The sequence below is a fragment of the Chlorocebus sabaeus genome, chromosome 25 (assembly GCF_047675955.1).
Source record: "Chlorocebus sabaeus isolate Y175 chromosome 25, mChlSab1.0.hap1, whole genome shotgun sequence".
NCBI lineage: Eukaryota > Metazoa > Chordata > Mammalia > Primates > Cercopithecidae > Chlorocebus > Chlorocebus sabaeus.
The window spans coordinates 40,542,781-40,560,593 of NC_132928.1; the positions used below are offsets into that span (position 1 = coordinate 40,542,781).

Sequence of the window (17,813 nt, forward strand, 5' to 3'; positions counted from 1 at the left end):
TTTGTTTGTTTGCTTTTTACTTCAGGACTCAGGATGAAAAAGTAGTTTCCAACAAGGACAGAGCAGTTTCCAATCAGTAAAAAATAAATAATTGAATAAATAAATGTAGCAGAGTCATACAATGGTTCTTACAGAATCTGTCAGATTTGGTATATGCCATTTCATTTGCCAGAGAAAGTAATATAGCCTAGATTAATATGAATAGGTGGAAAGAACTATCCTCCCACAGGACGAGGCACCAGAGTGAAGTCCTGTGAAGGTAGCTTTTTGTTTGTTTGTTTGTTTGTTTAAGAGTATGTTAGAACAAAAGCACTATATCCCAAATAGAGGTAAAAATTTCACCATCAGGACAGGAAATGTGAAGTGAAAAGGTATTTGACAGCAATGACCTGAGCATGTTCAAGTGTCATGGTATAAAGAAAAAGTAAATTTAGTTGATGTATATTGAGTTTGAGACTAAAGGCTCCTTTGTTGATTTACATTGAGCATTTGTTTCTAATTTTTAGAAATGACATTGAAGAGTAGAGAAGAAGTAGTTTTTGAAAAAAAAGAGAATTTCAGAGAAGGGTGAGCAGTAAAAAAGGAAGTTAAATTATTACCTAGAACATAAAGAAAACATAGTGATTTCAAGGATGGTGAGAGATAACTGGTAATTAATCTTCAATTATGAAGTAGTACAACAAAGATTTTCTCCTAATGTGCATCACATATGTTTGCAATTTTTAGTATGACTAGAACAAAACTTAAGCTTTGTGTGCTATTTAGAAAAATCACAAAGAATGACAAATTATGGTTTTTCATGTCTGATTGTTTCAGTTGTCTGACACTGGTATTCCAGTACTTAAAATAATCCCCTTTTCCCCTATGTGCCTAAAAAATGTCTTTATTGATGTACACTGTAGTAAATAATGGTATAGTCTAAATTAATCATGTGTCTTTCTTAAAAAAGAATAAATCTGCTCTCAGTGAGGGTCTATGGTTTCTCTGAAGAATAAAGGATGTTCAACTTAGTATATGGAAAGTAAAGAGAGGAACCTTAATAAAAGTATTTAAAATTGAATTAGCATTAGCAACAGAAGAATCTATTGGAGGAGGAGTAAATAGAAATAAAGGAAAAATAATATGTGCAGATATTGTGTTAAGGAAGAGGTGAGATAAGCATGACAGCTAGTAAGATCTGTCTGGGAGAGGTTTTTAGTATTTTTAATATAAAAATTCCAAGCTTTTTAAAGACTTAAGTTTGAAAAACATGGAAATACCAACATCCCTCCAAAAAAGTAGTGGAGAAGTAATGAAGCAGTTCTCTAAAAATGAATTAGGCAATGAGATGTTGAGAACAAATGAATAAATCAGAGAAAACCATGTGTTTTTATTCATTTAAATGGAAAAGGTAAACTGAGTCTAGGTAAGATACAAAAAGGGAAGAACAGACATGAAATTCTCTAATGATGCTTTCTATTTTCTCACTGAAGTATTATGTATTTTCATGTGACAAGAGTAAATGGAATTAATGCATAAGGTACATTTGGAGAGTGAAAACATTTTAGAATAGCCAGCATGGGAAATATTAATGAGTAATATTATCCAATAGAGATTGGTTGTTATAAACAATATCCAGGATTTCATTTAATCTACATTTTAAATATCATTTTCTTATTAATTCTCAGTTGAAAACTGAGGTCCCCAGATAACACCACTGATAACTAAAGGAGATAAATTTCTATTGCATGCACTTCTGACTCCAAATCTTATTCTCTTATTTATAACATATATTATGATATCAAACGGTCCTGTTTTATGCCATTAGTAATGTATAGAAAAGGTCAGAGAGTTAATTTGAATTGAAGAGAATGCATTTTTGTTGGCACTGGTTTGTGCACTTCAGGTTAATTCTCAGAACTACTCAATATTCTTCTTGAAATAGAAGAGAATAAAGAAATATCCCATGGTTGATGTGTGATAGGTCAGTTCTGTAATAGAATAAGCGGGGGAGATAGCTGAGAGTACTAACAGGAGATCAATTATAATTATGAATCATTAGGACAATATTAAGTGGCTGGAAGTAAAAATTGATCAATAACTTGACAAAAATAAAGAATTCAATTTTTTTTAAATGAACTTAAAGCACAAGTATATCAGCAATTGAGTAAAAAGGAGAAAAAGATTAGATGTTGAAATTAATCCTGGTCTAAACTGCTCGTGATTATGAGAGTTACTGAGAATCACTTGAAATCATTTGTGGAATGATGTAGGAAATAGAAATATATGTTATTAATTGTTTATATTTTTAGAGCTTTTATAGATAATGGCATTTTTGAAACATTTAGATGATATTAACATTTTTTAAAGGTGAAAAAGAATTAAGTTTTGCATGCAATCTGTGAAATGTAGGCTATTTTTATTCAAACTATTAGTGTAGATTTTCCTATACCCGCAGCTTTTCTGGTCATATCTGTGATTCACATTTTTAATAGTATCATGCTGGCATCTAATTTGCAGAGATTAATTGAAGATAATATTTAAAGACTATGAAAAATTAAAAAAAAAAACACTACAACTTTACATTCCAACAACATAAAATTGATTGAATATCCCTGAATAAAATTGTTATTTCTCTGCCATAATTGGATTTTCTTCAGTTTTCTGCTTTGTGAATTTCTACTCAACTTTTAAAAACAAAGTCAAATTTCTTCCTCTATAAAGAAATCCATGAAGATTTCCAAACACCTTATTTACTGTATCCTAAAGATAGGTTTAACCCTTGCTGCCCACTGCCTCATAGAAATCCCTGCCATTTCAATTGTCATATTGAACTGTTATCCATTTGTTCATATGGTGTTTTATTTCGCTATATGTATTTAAGCAACAGGTGGTAAATTATTTGGCATCAATGATGGTACTTTATTTTGTTTTGTGTCCTATGCTCATCTTAAGCATTTGGTAAGCACGATGTAATGCAGGAGAGAAGAGAACAGAAACAGGCAAGCAATGCATGTACTAGGAGGAGTGTGAAGATGGCAAAACTGTCAGGCACTGTGCTCACTACATGGGTGACAAAACCATTTGTACACCCTAGCAACATACAATTTACCCTTGTAACACGTATGCACATATCCCCCAAAACCTGAAATAAAAGTTGAAAGAAAAATAAAATGATTGAGATTTAAAACTATATATATTGAAATTTCAGTCCTATATGAGAATGTAAAAATGTTTTCCCTGTTCTTTATTCTTTCAAATGATTTAAAAGCAATAATTAAATGTAGAAAAGAGCAACAATTACTTAGTGGAGCCACAAAAGATGAGAATCAGGCCCCATCACTTAGTGAATACATCAGGTCAAGGAAGAGAAGAAGAGGAAGCTTCCAATTATTTTAGCATAATTTTATTGACTGGAATTTGCCACGAAAACATTAATTTTTAGAAAAGAATATATTTTAGTTTTCTTGATAAAAGCTTATTGCATACATTTAGTTGAATCATGTAATCTTTTATATTATGTAATCATGTTTAGTCTCCCTTTAGAAGAACAGATGATATATGTTCTCTTTCTACAAAAAAAGAAATGCCAAAAACGTATAAGAAAGTTTAAGAAACGTTATGATTTGATAGACCCTCAGGGTGACATCTTACAAAGTTTGCAAAGTTTGAAATACATGAGTTAACGATTTTATAACTGCCAAAATAAAAAAAAAAATGTTTTAACAAGTAATAAAAGAATCTGAACAAATAATTTAAAAGACAAAGAACAATTTTTATGCCCAATTTTAAGGGCTGCTCGCTAAAAGCATAATGGATCTTTATTCCAAACCCAGGGGCTAGATTGTTTACCAAAGCTGGGATATAAATTAAACACAGGTAATAAGGGCACTAAGCCTTTCTCATGCCTGCCAAATATGTCTCATGTCTTCCACCTGGGGCTTTTCTGTTGACACTTAGGCATGAGACAAGGGATCTATGATTAGGGGTCACACATACACATTCTGGAAGGGCAAAGGTAATTTAAAATCTCATGGAATTAACCCTTGAAAGGTAGGAAAATAGAAACCATAGATTAATACATATGTTAACCTATAAACTATAGGAAACATGAACCCATAGTCTGGTCTTTCCCTTTTCTCCCCGGACTGTCTTTCCTAAGACACAGTTAATTGGCCTCTCTCCAGACCAACCTGCAGGATCCAGCAGTCACGTTTAGCTGGGGCTATTTTAAAAATATATCTTCAAATAGTCTCTACTGTATTCCTTCCCTGAATTCCTTTGTCCCTTACTCACATTTTATGAAAGCATGTTACCTAATAAAATAGTAGGACATACAAGTACCTGAGACAGGAAAGTTGAATGTTGGACAACATTGGACAAAGTTAAAGATAAAATCTACCATTCTCTATATAGTAACCTCTTCTGTCATGGAAGGAGTCATCCATAGGAAGTGCGTATTTTCTCTGTTGCTCCAGTTTGTTAGAGTGTTACCTCAAACCCCACTCCATGTATACAAAAACGCAGTAGCAGACAAGGGCCAGTGATTCATGGGTAAGTGTGTTAAAGAGTTAAGAATTTAAAGCACACTTGCTGGTATTGATATTTATTATTAATATATTCAGCACCTCCACCGCCGCCCCCTGCCCCTCCAGCTGCTCATGGTTGATGTAAAAAAGCACAAATTGTTAGCCTCAAAAAGGGAGTAAAAATGTCACCCTCCTCCTCTGGAAATGTCCGTGCAGTCTGAGACCAGCCAGCAAGAAAACACTGTCAAATCAGAAAACAGGTTCGGACAAAAGGAAAACAACGAACGCTGTAAAATCGTGGGTTTGTTGTTGTTGTTGTTTGTTTGTTTGTTTTGTTTTTTAAAGATCACCCTGGAGGGGAAGGGTGTCTTTAAAAAAAAAAAAAAAAAAAAAAAGCGTGCAAACTGACCTTTCCTTTCTGGTTTATTGTAACCTGACCACTCAATACTGTTATTGAAAGACTGAGGCGCTGCCGGGCTGCGGGGTCTGGGTCTCCACGCTTGGGACAGCAGTTAAAGCTCATCTGTAAACACAGGCCTCCGCCCCCTTCATTGTGTTAATTATTAATCCCCTTTCTACTGCGGTTTCTGTTGTCATTTTTTTTAATTTTAAATTTAATTTTGTTTTACTTTTGCTTTTTACTTCTTGTGTATATGTAGGGAATTTATAGGGAAATATGTACTTTGTGGAATAATTGTTAAGAAATAAAATATATTTTATTTTAAATAAAGTAATGCACCTTTAATCTTACACGACTAAATTACTGATTATATATTTGATGAGCTGATTTAAGGGTTAAAAAATTGCATGAAAAATTTTATTTTTTGACTTCTAAGCCTTCTTAATAAAGTCTCTTTTCTGAATGTGAAAAAAATATACATATTCAGAAAACAGGATGATATTTTCCACTTGCTGGTTACTCTTTATCGTCTGTTTAGAATGGATCAGAAGCTAAAATTTAAAGAGAATTATTTTTATTGTTTCTGAAATTCTAACATGCTCATGGCTTGGGAGCCCACCCTTTGCATCGGTGTGCCCTGGATGTGAGACAGGAAGTCCAAGAAGACTATTTTGGAGCTTTAAGATTTAATGACTGCCCTGCTGCATTTCAGACTTGCCTGGGGCCAGTAACTCCTTTGTTTTAGCCAACTTCTCCCATTTAGAGCACCCAATGCCTGTACCCCCGTTGTATCTTCAAAATAACTAACTCGTTTTTGATTTTACAGGCTCATGGGCAGAAGGGACTTGCCCTGTCTCACATGAGACTTTGGACTTTTGGGTTAATGCTAAAATGAGTTAAGACTTTGAGGACTATTGAGAAGAAATGATTGCATTTTGAAATATGAGGACATGAGATTTGGGAGGGGCCAGGGAAGCAATGATATGGTTTGGGTCTGTGTCCCCACCAAAATCTCATCTCCAATTATAATCCTCATGTGTCAAACGGAGGGACCTAGTGGAAGCTTATTGGATCATGGAGGCAGTTTCTGCCATGTTTGTTCTCATGGTAGTGAGTGAGTTATCATGAGATCTGGTGGTTTTATAAGGGACCCTTCTCCCTTTGCTGCTGTCTCTCCTACCACCTTGTGAAGAAGTTACTTGCTTCTTCTTCACCTTCTGCCATGATTGTAAGTTTCCTGAGGCCTCCCAGGCCATATGGAACTATGAGTAAATTAAACCTCTTTTCTTTATTAATTACCCAGTCTCAGGTAGCATTCTTTATAGCAGTGTCAAAATGAACTGATATACAACACTAATATCAATGAATGCATCACTTAATTCTTCACATATTGCTGTCTAATTGGTTGTAAGTTTAAGTGCACAGAGTGAAATAAAGAAACGTGTTTCCTTAAAATAAATTTCCATATTTTTAAACTTGAAAGATTACAGTTACATAAAGAAACAATTTTCTAAGCAATTATTTTTAAGACACACCAATTAATAATAATAGAAGAGAATCTTTTCTTAGAAGACTTATTTAGACTTTTTTTTTTCTTTTTGCAAAATCAAATCACATTTCCTTTTGCGAGGCAATAGCTAGTCTCCAAGATGACTGCCAATGACCCCTTTTACACATTCTTCTACAGTTCACATCCGTTTATCCTCTCCTTTTGCAGTTCCTTCAGATGCTTTGAGGAGATAGCGCCTCTGTCTTTATCAGTAGTGTAAAATGTCTTATGGAGTGAAAGAAAAGATAACAATATTTATGACAATACTTTCTACTACACCACTACTTTGTTCTGCTGCTTCTTTTAATCTATAATAGTCACATATACAAATTGTAATATTTTGTATGAATTGTGACAATAGAGTATAGTTCTTTTATTATGTTTCCTTTTTACTATTTCCTAATTTTTAATCAAAATACAGATATATCTGGGTATTTCTTTAACTCATTCAGTGACCCACTGTATCTCTTTTTTATCATTGCTCTGGGGGAAGTCATGTTGTAAGCAGCCCTATAGAAAGGCCAAAGTGGTGAGGAACTAAGCCTTTTGTCAATTATTATGAGTAAACTTTGGAGCAGATTCTTCAATCCTAGTGTAAACCTCACAGATGATAACCTCAGCCAACAGCTTGATTTTAGCCTCCTAAGACACTCTGAGCCAGAACCACTCAGCTCAGTCACTCCTGGATACCTGGCTTACACAAACTGAGACAGTAAATTTTTCATGATAAATTGTGAAACAATTATTGCACAGCAATGCATAATTAATATACAAATTTAATATTTAAATATGAAAACAGAAAATATTATTTTCCATATAATACTAAAGGAAATTGTATCATAGATTGTCATACATATTCATTGCTTTCAGGTTAGAGATAGGAACTGTTCTTTGAGAAATTGTTAATTTTGTTAAATCTTTGACATATACACTTTACAATCAGGTGATCAACTTGGATAAAATATGTAGCAGTTATTATCATTGAAGTTATGTTTCACTGTAGTTTTAGTAAAAAATATATTTTTACAGTGTCCAGTGTTTTGATCTATGGAAATAGTGCTTTTTTACTTTTTGCATGAGTTTTCAGCAATTCATGCAGAAAAATCTACCTCAAGACTTCTCCATGCTTTTTAATTTTCTACATAAAGTGCTTGTACATTTTTATTAAATTTATTCTTAAGTATATAATATTTTTTGCTATAATGTATTTCCTTTTTTCATGTATTTATTATTTATATTGATGAATGTCATTTGTTTTTACATATATCTGGTAAATAGTAAATTAATTATATTATTAATTATAATAAAACTTGGATATCCTTTTGAGGGGATTCTACATAAAAAAACACAAATCTTCAAAAATAATTAGAAAATTAGTAGATTATCTTTTCTCTATTTTTTCATATTGTCACAGGATCTTTTGGGTGTTGCTTCACCAGCTGGCAACCTCTGTGCCAGGTGGTACCTTCTGTTTGGGTATTGTTCATGCCCACTGGGCTTGTTCCACCCACTCAGCCTTGCAGGCTGTTTTCAGCATGCTACTGACCTGAGTGTCACACCTGTCAAGGGGGAGCCAGGCACAGAGTGGTGAGGAGTGTGTGGGCAAATGAGTATGGAGTCAGGCAGCTGCACAAAACCAGGCACACCAGCTGCTGTGGTGGGGCAGGTAGCTCCAGTCACTGGCACAGGTGCTGGCTTCATGCGGGATTACAGCTGGATCAAATGTACCACACACAGCTTCTGCTGTCTGCACCCATGTCTGGACAAGGGGAATATGGTGGTGCTAAGAAGTTTAGAGATGCCAGGAATCACAGAGCCCCAAAGAGAGTTTCACAGGTCTGGACTGGGGAGCTCCCAGGTCTTGGCTCCCTGAAGGGCCATAGGTCTCCTTCTCATTGCCCACAATGTGGTCAGAAGGGAGGACTGTTTCAGCCCTTTCTGCGTGACAGTTCTTTCAGTCTCGCCATTAGATGGGTCCCAAGTTCTTGTCCCATGCCCAGGAAGAATGGGCTATGCAGATAATTGGAGGGTGAGCAAGGTGGAGAGGAGTTTCATTGAGCAACAGAATAGCTCTCATAAGACCCAACTGGGTAGCTCCTTTCTGCAGGCAGGTCATCCTAATGAGTGTCCAGTTGTCAGTGGAAAGGGGACCTGCAGTGGGTAGCTCCTTTCTGCTATTTGTAGTTCTTACATCTGTTTGAGTCTAGCTGGGTCTGGGGTTTTTGTGGGGTCAGAAAGGAGGAAGTGTGTGCTGATTGGTCCATGGGCAGCCATGGGTAGACCTGGAAAAAGCAACCTAAGTTCTCACACTGGGCCGTGGACTCCTTCTGGAGCTGACAACCCAGACTCCAAGCTTCAGGCCATCCCTCTTGAAAGTGGGGTTTCACCAGGGACCTTCCTCTTTCCCCCCAGCCTCCTGTCATCATCAACATGTTGTCCATGGAGCCCAGGCTGTTTGTGCTGAGGGGCCCCTGCAGACCCATGCTGAGCCTCTCTCAACCTCCCCTTGGCTTCCCTCCTGTGATTGTTGGTACCCAAAGTTAGAAGGGGGCCAAGGCAACAGGGGTCTGGCATGTCTGGAATGATGCAAGCACACACACACCTGGCCAGGTTGCAACAGCACTCAGACTTGGCCACAACTTTGCTCCAAAATCAGAGTGAGTGCCAGGAATGAGGAGAGGCCAGGGACGGGACCAGGCACTTCCAAGCCTAGCGGGGAGAGGGCCTTCCTTGGCCCATGAGAGTGCAGGGATCCTTGGGTTCAGAGCTATGGCTGGGTCGCTGCAGCTGTGCCCCTGATCATGGGGCTCTTACCCTGCTAACTCAGTAAAGGCTGAGGCTCCTGCCCATCCCTGGTTCCCACCAGCCCCGGGAAGCACACAACCCCAGCAACTCCAACTCCGCTACAGCCAGTGTCTTCACAGCAGTGGCTCCAGATGGGCCATCACTGCCATCAGTACTGTTTATTTTAGGTCTGGCATCTATCTATTATCTTTCTTTATCTATCTTTATCTCACTGCATTCACTAAAGACTCCAGGATTCTTCATGCAAGTTCATAGAAAGATGATGAGAGTGAGCATTGTTTCCTGTCTCTTATTTTAAAATATTGATTTGTATTTATTTGTTAGAAAACAACTATTCTTACTAGTTTCTTTGGAGTTTTTTTTTTCTTTTATAGAAAAATAACTTATATTTATTCTACTATTAAAGGAGATATACCCATTAATTCAACTTCACTTTTTACTATTACAAATAATGCTGCAACAAATATTCTCTTGCATGTTTATATATCCAATTATAAATGTAATTCTGAAAAAGACAACTAGATAATTAATAAACTACAAAGAATATGTTTGTTATTTTCATTTTTGAGATGAGAGAACTACAAATGGGGAAAATTAAATACCTTGCCCAAAGTCATGTGTTAGAAAGTGGCAGATGCATGGTATAAAAAGACATATATTTGATGTAAAAATTCTGATTTAAATCAGTGTGTAGGTCCACATAAACCTGATGATGCTTCTTTTATGAAATATTCTAAACTCTCTCCCCCATGCTTAAAAAGTTATGTATATAATGACACATCAAATTTTCGGATACGATTTTAGAAGTTTTATAAGAACTCAGCAATTTAGATAAATCACTAATATAGGAAATCATAGAAATAAATTACCAATGTCCAAATCTCATTAAGTAGAGAGAAAAATTTCTCCCCTGAAAAGTTATTTTACATAAATAAAATGAAATGTGGATTTTAATATTTTATTAGCCATAGACTTTGAATAAGTCATCATTTCAATAATCATAAAATTGCTTATCTGTAAAATGTGATGGTAATCTCTGTCTTATACAAGCCATAATAGTAGTAGTAATAATAATAATGTCTTATATTTATATAGTGCACACTTTTTTCCCAGGCATAGTTCTAAGCATAATTTGTTCTATTCTCACAGTATCCCTGTTTGAGTACTATTATTTTTCTTTTTTTGATAAAGAATCTGGGGCAAACAAAAGTAAAAAAATATGTTGAATGCCTCACAGATAGCAAATAGTAGAAGAAAGATTTGAACTTAGGTAATCTGCTTCCGAACCTGTCCCTTTAACCAATATAAGAGAAAAACTCATATTCTGGTTTATGTTGCAGATTCGATGTATTTGTAAGTATCTTTCACAACATCCTGAACCTATAAATGTTCTACATTTCTCAAATATTTTTCTTTCATTAAATATTTGTATATGCTCCTTTGCCAATTTTATCAAGATAGAATTAGAACCCAATAGTATTTTTTAATAAATAGATATTAACAAAGCAGTTTTTGGTATTTCAGTATAGGTTTAAAATATTTTGATAGGAAAATTCTAACATAATCACCTTGAGAAAAATGCATACTAGGAAATGAGAAATATTCATGAGCTATGAAGCCATCAAGGTAATAAAAAACATGTTTAGAAAAGCATGTTACCATTTTATTTATGTTTAATTTAAGCATGGAATTGAGCATGGCCACCTGCAAACTACAAAAATGTTATAATACTATAAATTGAAAAGCATAATAAAGTATGCAAAAATGCTCACCGTCAGGATAAAATCTTGTAAATTTACTGCTGCAATCTTGAAAATGATTATATGTTATAGAATATTTAAAAATATATACAAACTAACAGATAATCATGTGAGACTTTATGGCAGAGTTGAAACTATGCTACTTTCAAAGTTTTATTACGAATAACTTAGCACCTTTAGTAGCACCTGGCATGCTGAAAAACTTCAGAAGTAGAGTCTCTGTTATATTTACAATGATTATGACGGTAACTATGTTGCTAACATTATACCATTACCCTCATCCAACTCCCTGAAAACTTAAACAGACTGTGCTGTGTTGTCTTGAATTTCGAAGAACAGCATGGTGGATTAGGATCAAGTGAGCACATATAAATGGCTGGAAAAGTCAGGGTCAAGACAATGTAGCAGAGTGGTGGAGGTGCTAGACAGTTCTCAAAGCGTAATTCAGAGACAGCTGATCCATTGCCTTGTGTTACTGACAAAGATTACAAAAACTTTTGCGGATGCCACAAATTGGGATCCTTTCAGCTCTCATTGTGTCCTACCTGCCCAAAACAGCCTTTGAAGGAGAAAGATAATACATTATACATGAAAAATAAACCTGTATAAAATAAAATTTATGAAATATCTTTCTCATCTGATTAGACAAAGATACAGGGTCTAGAAGCTCATCAAAATCATTACTGAACTTTTGCTTCAGGGTTGTTTTTATTTTATTTTATTTTTTATTTTTATTTTTTTTTCAGAATACAAAACTATATTTACTATTTACAGTAGTAAAGGATAACAAATAATGTACAAATTGGTGAATAAACACAACAGAGCCAACAAACATCCCACCCGAGTTCATACAGCAAACAGGAAATGAGAACATTTCAGCAAGATTTCAAGCAAGCAAGAGATGACGGGCTGTTGTTCAGGTGACTATAAAAAGGCAAGGAATGGCCACCAAGCAGCAATGGAGCCTCAGGGAAGGACAATAGGCAGAACTATGAAAATATTTAATTGGTATAGATCCCAAAATATTTCACAGAACTGAAATCACCAGACTAATGCATAAATTCAATACATATTTGGAAAGCAGCACGGCACAAACCCACGAGAAGAACATGAAGTCATCATTCCGTGGGTTCATTTGTAACCACACTTGGAAGTAGCTCTTTTACACGACAACATAACTGCAAATTCAGCAATACTTGATCTTACTTTTTTATGTATGGACCATAATTATTCATCAGAAGCAAATACTGGAAGAAATCTGAGGTCACAACACCATTACCAAATGAGAAATGTGGGAATTTCTTCAATATTAAGAGGAAGAGAAAAGCCAATTTTGGTTGGGCCAATCCTTGCCTGTGTACCAACGCCAGGTACTGAGCAGGGAGTGGGGTGGGAGGGGTGGCAGGGGGGTGGTTCCTGGGCCTCAGACCCCGAGATTATATGCTTGAGGGCCAGAGAGCACGTGGGGTCGAATTACCAAAGGACCTGGTTATTTTTTAACCTTTGAAGAAGCATTCCAGTATTTTCCCTTCAACTTTTCCATATACTGACAAAGCATACGTTTGCAATATTTAGCATTTTAATCACCTGTGCCTATAACAGCAAATGACAGTGTATCCTTCCTACCCACCTTGACCCCATTACCTGTCCAACAGCGGCACCCCCACTGCGAGAAACATCAATTCTCTATGTGACTGGAGTGAGCAGCGGAGAGGCAGCCAACTCAGGAGTCAGATCCCTGGCCAGACTAAAAGCGAACATTCAGGCTATAATTTTGGGGTTAAAAAATGATTTAGGAGGGGGAAAAAACACAAATGAACACACAAAAAACCCCAAAAATACCTTGCAACTCATTTTACCTGAACAAAGATAACAACTCTGATTGGCCCAATTTAAGTTACAGATTCATCCCTACAGATATAGTTTTGAGTTGCACTTGAAGTACATCAAAGAGAGGAAAATCATTGCGGTGAATGTCCTCGAGTTTGCGCAGAGGCCTTTGTGGTCTGCATGGTCACGTGCTCACCATTCAACAGCAACGCAAGGACGGACGGCCCGGATTGGGGACGGGCCCTCTAGAAACCATGCCCTGCCAGGCTGCTCTCCGGCGCACCTCCTGTCTGCTGCTGGAACACGTCGATGGTGTCCTCGTCCTCCATATCCAGCTGTGCTGGAGTGTCGGTTTCATTAATTGGCTGCCCGTCAAACCTGAATCTAATCTGTCTCACTGACAAGCCCTGCCTCTCGCAGCAGGCCTTCATCAGCTTGCTCAGTGGTGTGTGCCTCTGGATCTTGAACTGCACCACGGAGCCATCCTGCTCGGCCACCTTTAGGTTGACATGGTCGTTCTCTGTCTTCACGCCCTCCTTGGGCTTCTCCTCCGACATGGCTGCGCGGGCGGCGCGGGCAGGCAGCGCGGGGGAAGCAGCGCGGAACAGGTGAGTCACGCTCTCGGCCCCAGGGTTGTTTTTTAATAAAAATTTTATTTGGGATAATTCAGTGTGTTGCTGTTCAACTATTTGCAAGTGAAATGAATTTTTTAAAAAAGATATTTGATAATATTTAACTATTCATGAATTGAACTGACATTAAAATAAGTCCACATTGTTTTTCAGGCAGATAAATTTTAGCTTTCTTCCTATTGTAGTAGTATTTTCTGCAAAAAAAAAAAAAAGAAAAAAATGTATTTTCAAAATATTTAACTTTTACTTCAATTTTACATGTTCAACTTCACAAAATTGCATGGGGTGAAGGAAGCCTATACATAAATTTATCATCATTGTGGGAAATTTTGTAAAATCCTACCAGCCAGTATTTTACCTAAGGAACATCAGCGACAGGCCAGAACATAAAGTTTTTAAATATATTACGTTGTGAAATAGAATTATAATTTTAAGTAAGTTTAAAGACAGAAAAAATAAAGAGAGAACGATGAAAGATAAGATCGTGGATAGGAGTAGGAAACCTAATGTGTCTTTCAGGGTATACTGAGGGGACTGGATTTTAATTTAAGACTGTGAAAAACCAGTGAAGAATTTTTCACATTTGACATATAATATGACTTACATTGTATTTTTTATTAAGTTTTTCCAGGTATACTGAGGTGTAATTGATAAAAAATTATATATTTAAGTGTAAAACATTTAAAAAATAAAGATTCAAGCTGAAGGTAGAATTGACTTTACAGAATTTCAATATAAATGAAGCAGGGAGATCAAGTGGGAAACTATTACAGTAGTCAAAGGCAAATATAAGTAGAAGTGGTTGAATTTGGGATATATTGAAAAGGAAATATAGAAATTACTGATGTTGCAAATATGGAAATTGTTTCACTCAAACCAATAATTATTCAAGAATTTTAGGCTAAACCACTATTATATCATATTCCTATTCACCATTGATTAAGGTAGAGAGGAAGAACCGTATTTCTATTTGATGTTTTAGAAATGTAAATTGAGAGAAATTTTCCAGAACAATTCATGAATAACCCTCATTTATCTGTTAAAACTATCATTGTAAATTCTTCGTATAATTCTTCCCAAAATGACCACAATTAATTTGAAGCATCTGGAAGTCAAGAATCACACTTTCATTACCTATTTACATTTGGTATAGTGCCTTATACAAAATAAAACACGCTGGTGCTCTAAAAATCACTGCTAATGTATTTTAAATCACTGAATATACTAATTATGTTAACCTAAATAACCCCCCATTAAATTTATAGAAAAGACTCAATATTAACTAAAATTATAGCTAATGATTTACTATTTTACCTGTGAAGGTTTGCTATGGCAATAAGATAGTTTTATTTGCCAACTTCACTTACTTACTACAAGCTAAAATTAATATTTAGTGAAGGGTAAAAATTGACAGTATGCATAATTCTATTGCCTTCAATTTTCAAGTTAAAATGTAATTTTTTTTAATATAATTTCAGGTAGGCTATATTTTTCCTTTATAGGAAATCATTAGTGAAATAATTTAAAATATAAGAACTCTATTGTCTCTATATTACAGTGATTGTTGTAAGTATTGATATTTATATGAGTTTGTATTTTCTTTACTCTTACTGCTAATGTATATTTGTTTCTAATTCAACATTTGATTTTAATAGACAGTGTTCCTGGTCTTATAAATATTTTTGCTTTTGATCAAATTACATTGCATACAAGATGGTAAAATTTTGAATAATTAGAATATTTTACATTTGAATATTTTTGGGCATGATTATTATATTGTGTTAACTGTGAAATATTGAAGTACAATGACAACATAAAATTATGCCCTTTTTATTGATTCTTTCATAACTTTATTTGAATGCAGCTACTATGTAAGTAAGAATTTTAATTTTTTAATGAACTCCAAATGCAATTGTTAAGGCATCCTTACTACAAGTAAGGAGTGGGAACGCAGTCATAACGTGAATGCAAAATTGTAGAGAGAAGAGTAATTGACATGATTTTTATTAATTTAAAACGTTGAAAATATGTTAAAGTATTCCAAGTTAATTTCACATCTCAAGCATTCTATGAATCATTAAAAGCAGATGGTAAACATGTACAACATAAATTATACATACAAATGATAGCAGATGTTAAAAATTAGTATGCTTGCTATAATAAAAATGGAAAATTAATAAACACAAATAGTGTATTCAAATAATGGCTAATACACAAAATTTATTATTACATCGCCATGGAATGGGAAGATGTGTTTGTTTAGTTCCAGTAGTTTTGACTCTTCTCCATCTGTCAACTTTATAGTCATCTCATCATCTAATCATCTATTCATTTATTATAGTATATCCCAATCTCTCAATTCCTCTAATTCAAGATGATATAATCTCTTGGACAGATTATCATCATTTTTAATTGATTTCCTTGAATTGATTCATTCTTCAATTCTGTCTCCACATTTAAGCATCAACATTTTTTATAAATTAGAACCATCCAGTCATTCCTTTTCCACAAGGTTTTTTTTTTTTTTTTTTTTTTTTTCCTCCCAGACAGTGTCTCACTCTGTAGCCCAGGCTGGAGGGCAGTGACACAATCAAGGCTCACTGCAGACTCAGTCTTTGGGTCTCAAGCAACTATCCCACCTTAACCTCACAATTAGCTGAAACCACAGGCATGTGGCAGTATGCCCAGCCAGTTTTTATTTATTTATTTATTTTAAGAAATGGGGTGTCACTATGTTACCTAGGCTGGTCACCAACTACTGGGCTCAAGCAGTCTCCCACCTCAGCATCCCAAAGAGCTGAAATTACAGTGATGAGCCATCATGCTTGGCATCTATAAACTTTTAATGTGAATCTTTCTGAAATTTTTTCACTTGCCATAGGATCCTTTCCAGGTTTCTACACATAGTTGAAAATATCTCTAATGTCGTATCTGGGCTTAACCACTAGCCACTTTCTCCGACTGACAGTGTTTGTTTTTGTTTTCCTTTTCCCATTTTCCTTGTTTTCTCTTGAATCAAGGACAATTCCCACGCTTTCCCTTAGACATAGCCATTTCCCATTGCCACTACCCTCCTCAACTATATGCATAGAGAAGATTATTTCATTTTAATTATTTAGTTCTTCTGGGAAATCTTCAATGTCTCTTTATTGCCTGTTGAAGGTAATATTTCTCTGCAGTCACATGCTGACCTCTACTCAGTTTAATCCAGCACCTACTACAAAATTACCTGATCAATTCTGAGTTGGGGGAAAGTCTAAAAATTTTATTTCCCTTTTATGTTTAATTATCTATATTTTCTAATAAACTTTTAAATCCATGGAATAAGTATGTAACAAAATTGAAAATAGTTTTAAAATAACACAGACTATGAAGTGTTCATAGTAATGACAGAACAAGTAATAAAAAATTAGAAGGCCATCATACTTGGAATCCAATAAATCTAAATTTAAGCTTATATCTATTATTTAGTAGCCCTTTATTATATTTATTATGCATTTTATATTATTCCTCTAAAATGGAAATAATAATGCCTAACTTTCTGAGTTAATGGGACATTAAATTATATAATATATAATTCAGAAATGCAACTAAACCAATATATGCATTCATTTAAAAATATTTATTGATAGTCTACTAAGTGAGGCAGTGTAGTAATTACATCGCAAAACTCTCAAGGGACTCAACAGCTAAGCACAGAAAAAGTATCATTTTGTCTCTTCTCCTTTCTTCACTTTAACTTTGAGCTTAATCTTTAGGAGGGAGATTAGCTAATGTTTGGAATCTAGACAATTTAATAAACTAAAACCACTTGCTCTTCTTTCTCTTTATGTTTAACCTGATTCTCTAACTCTCTCTCTCTCTTCCTCTCTCTATCTTTGTAATCTTCATCACCTCTCACCTTTCTTTATTTCTTTCATCTTTTTTAACTCATTCTTATTTGTCTTCCCTACCATATGCATCCAGAAATTTTAAGCATTTCTTCACGTTTGTATACTGTAAAACAACAAAAATATAGGCAAGATATATAGACCCATGCCTAATAGAAAGTACAAACTCATTTTTAGCTCTAGTAATGATATAAAAATCATCCCCTCCAAATTTTTCATAGTTTTGTATCAAAATGTTTGGGTAGAATAATAAAGAAGGACGTTCACCTTCATTTGATCTTGTTCTGTGTAGACATTGCTTTGTTTGCAAACTCACATGGAACAATTGTATTTGGGAGAGTGGGAGAATAGGAATTAAGACATTGTTCTAATCAAATGTCAATGAATACGACTTGGTTTTAACCCCTTATGGCTCAAACTATAATCAGTTACATTAGGA

The 17,813-nt window shown here is 35.0% G+C and overlaps 1 protein-coding gene across 2 annotated transcripts; it reads right to left on the minus strand.

The window, feature by feature from the left end:
• Positions 1–12,765: 12,765 nt before the first annotated feature.
• Positions 12,766–13,485, minus strand: LOC119619625 (small ubiquitin-related modifier 3-like). 2 transcript variants are annotated; one of them, XM_037985802.2, is made up of 2 exons: positions 13,251–13,485; positions 12,766–13,187 (listed from the first exon to the last, which is right to left on the minus strand). In XM_037985802.2, exons 1-2 carry the CDS (start codon positions 13,407–13,409, stop codon positions 13,098–13,100), a joined length of 249 nt encoding a protein of 82 aa, XP_037841730.2. In that variant the 5' UTR covers positions 13,410–13,485; the 3' UTR covers positions 12,766–13,097. The 2 variants fall into 2 exon arrangements, with proteins under 2 accessions (XP_037841730.2, XP_037841729.2); XM_037985801.2 differs by having other exon boundaries at positions 12,785–13,424.
• Positions 13,486–17,813: the final 4,328 nt, after the last annotated feature.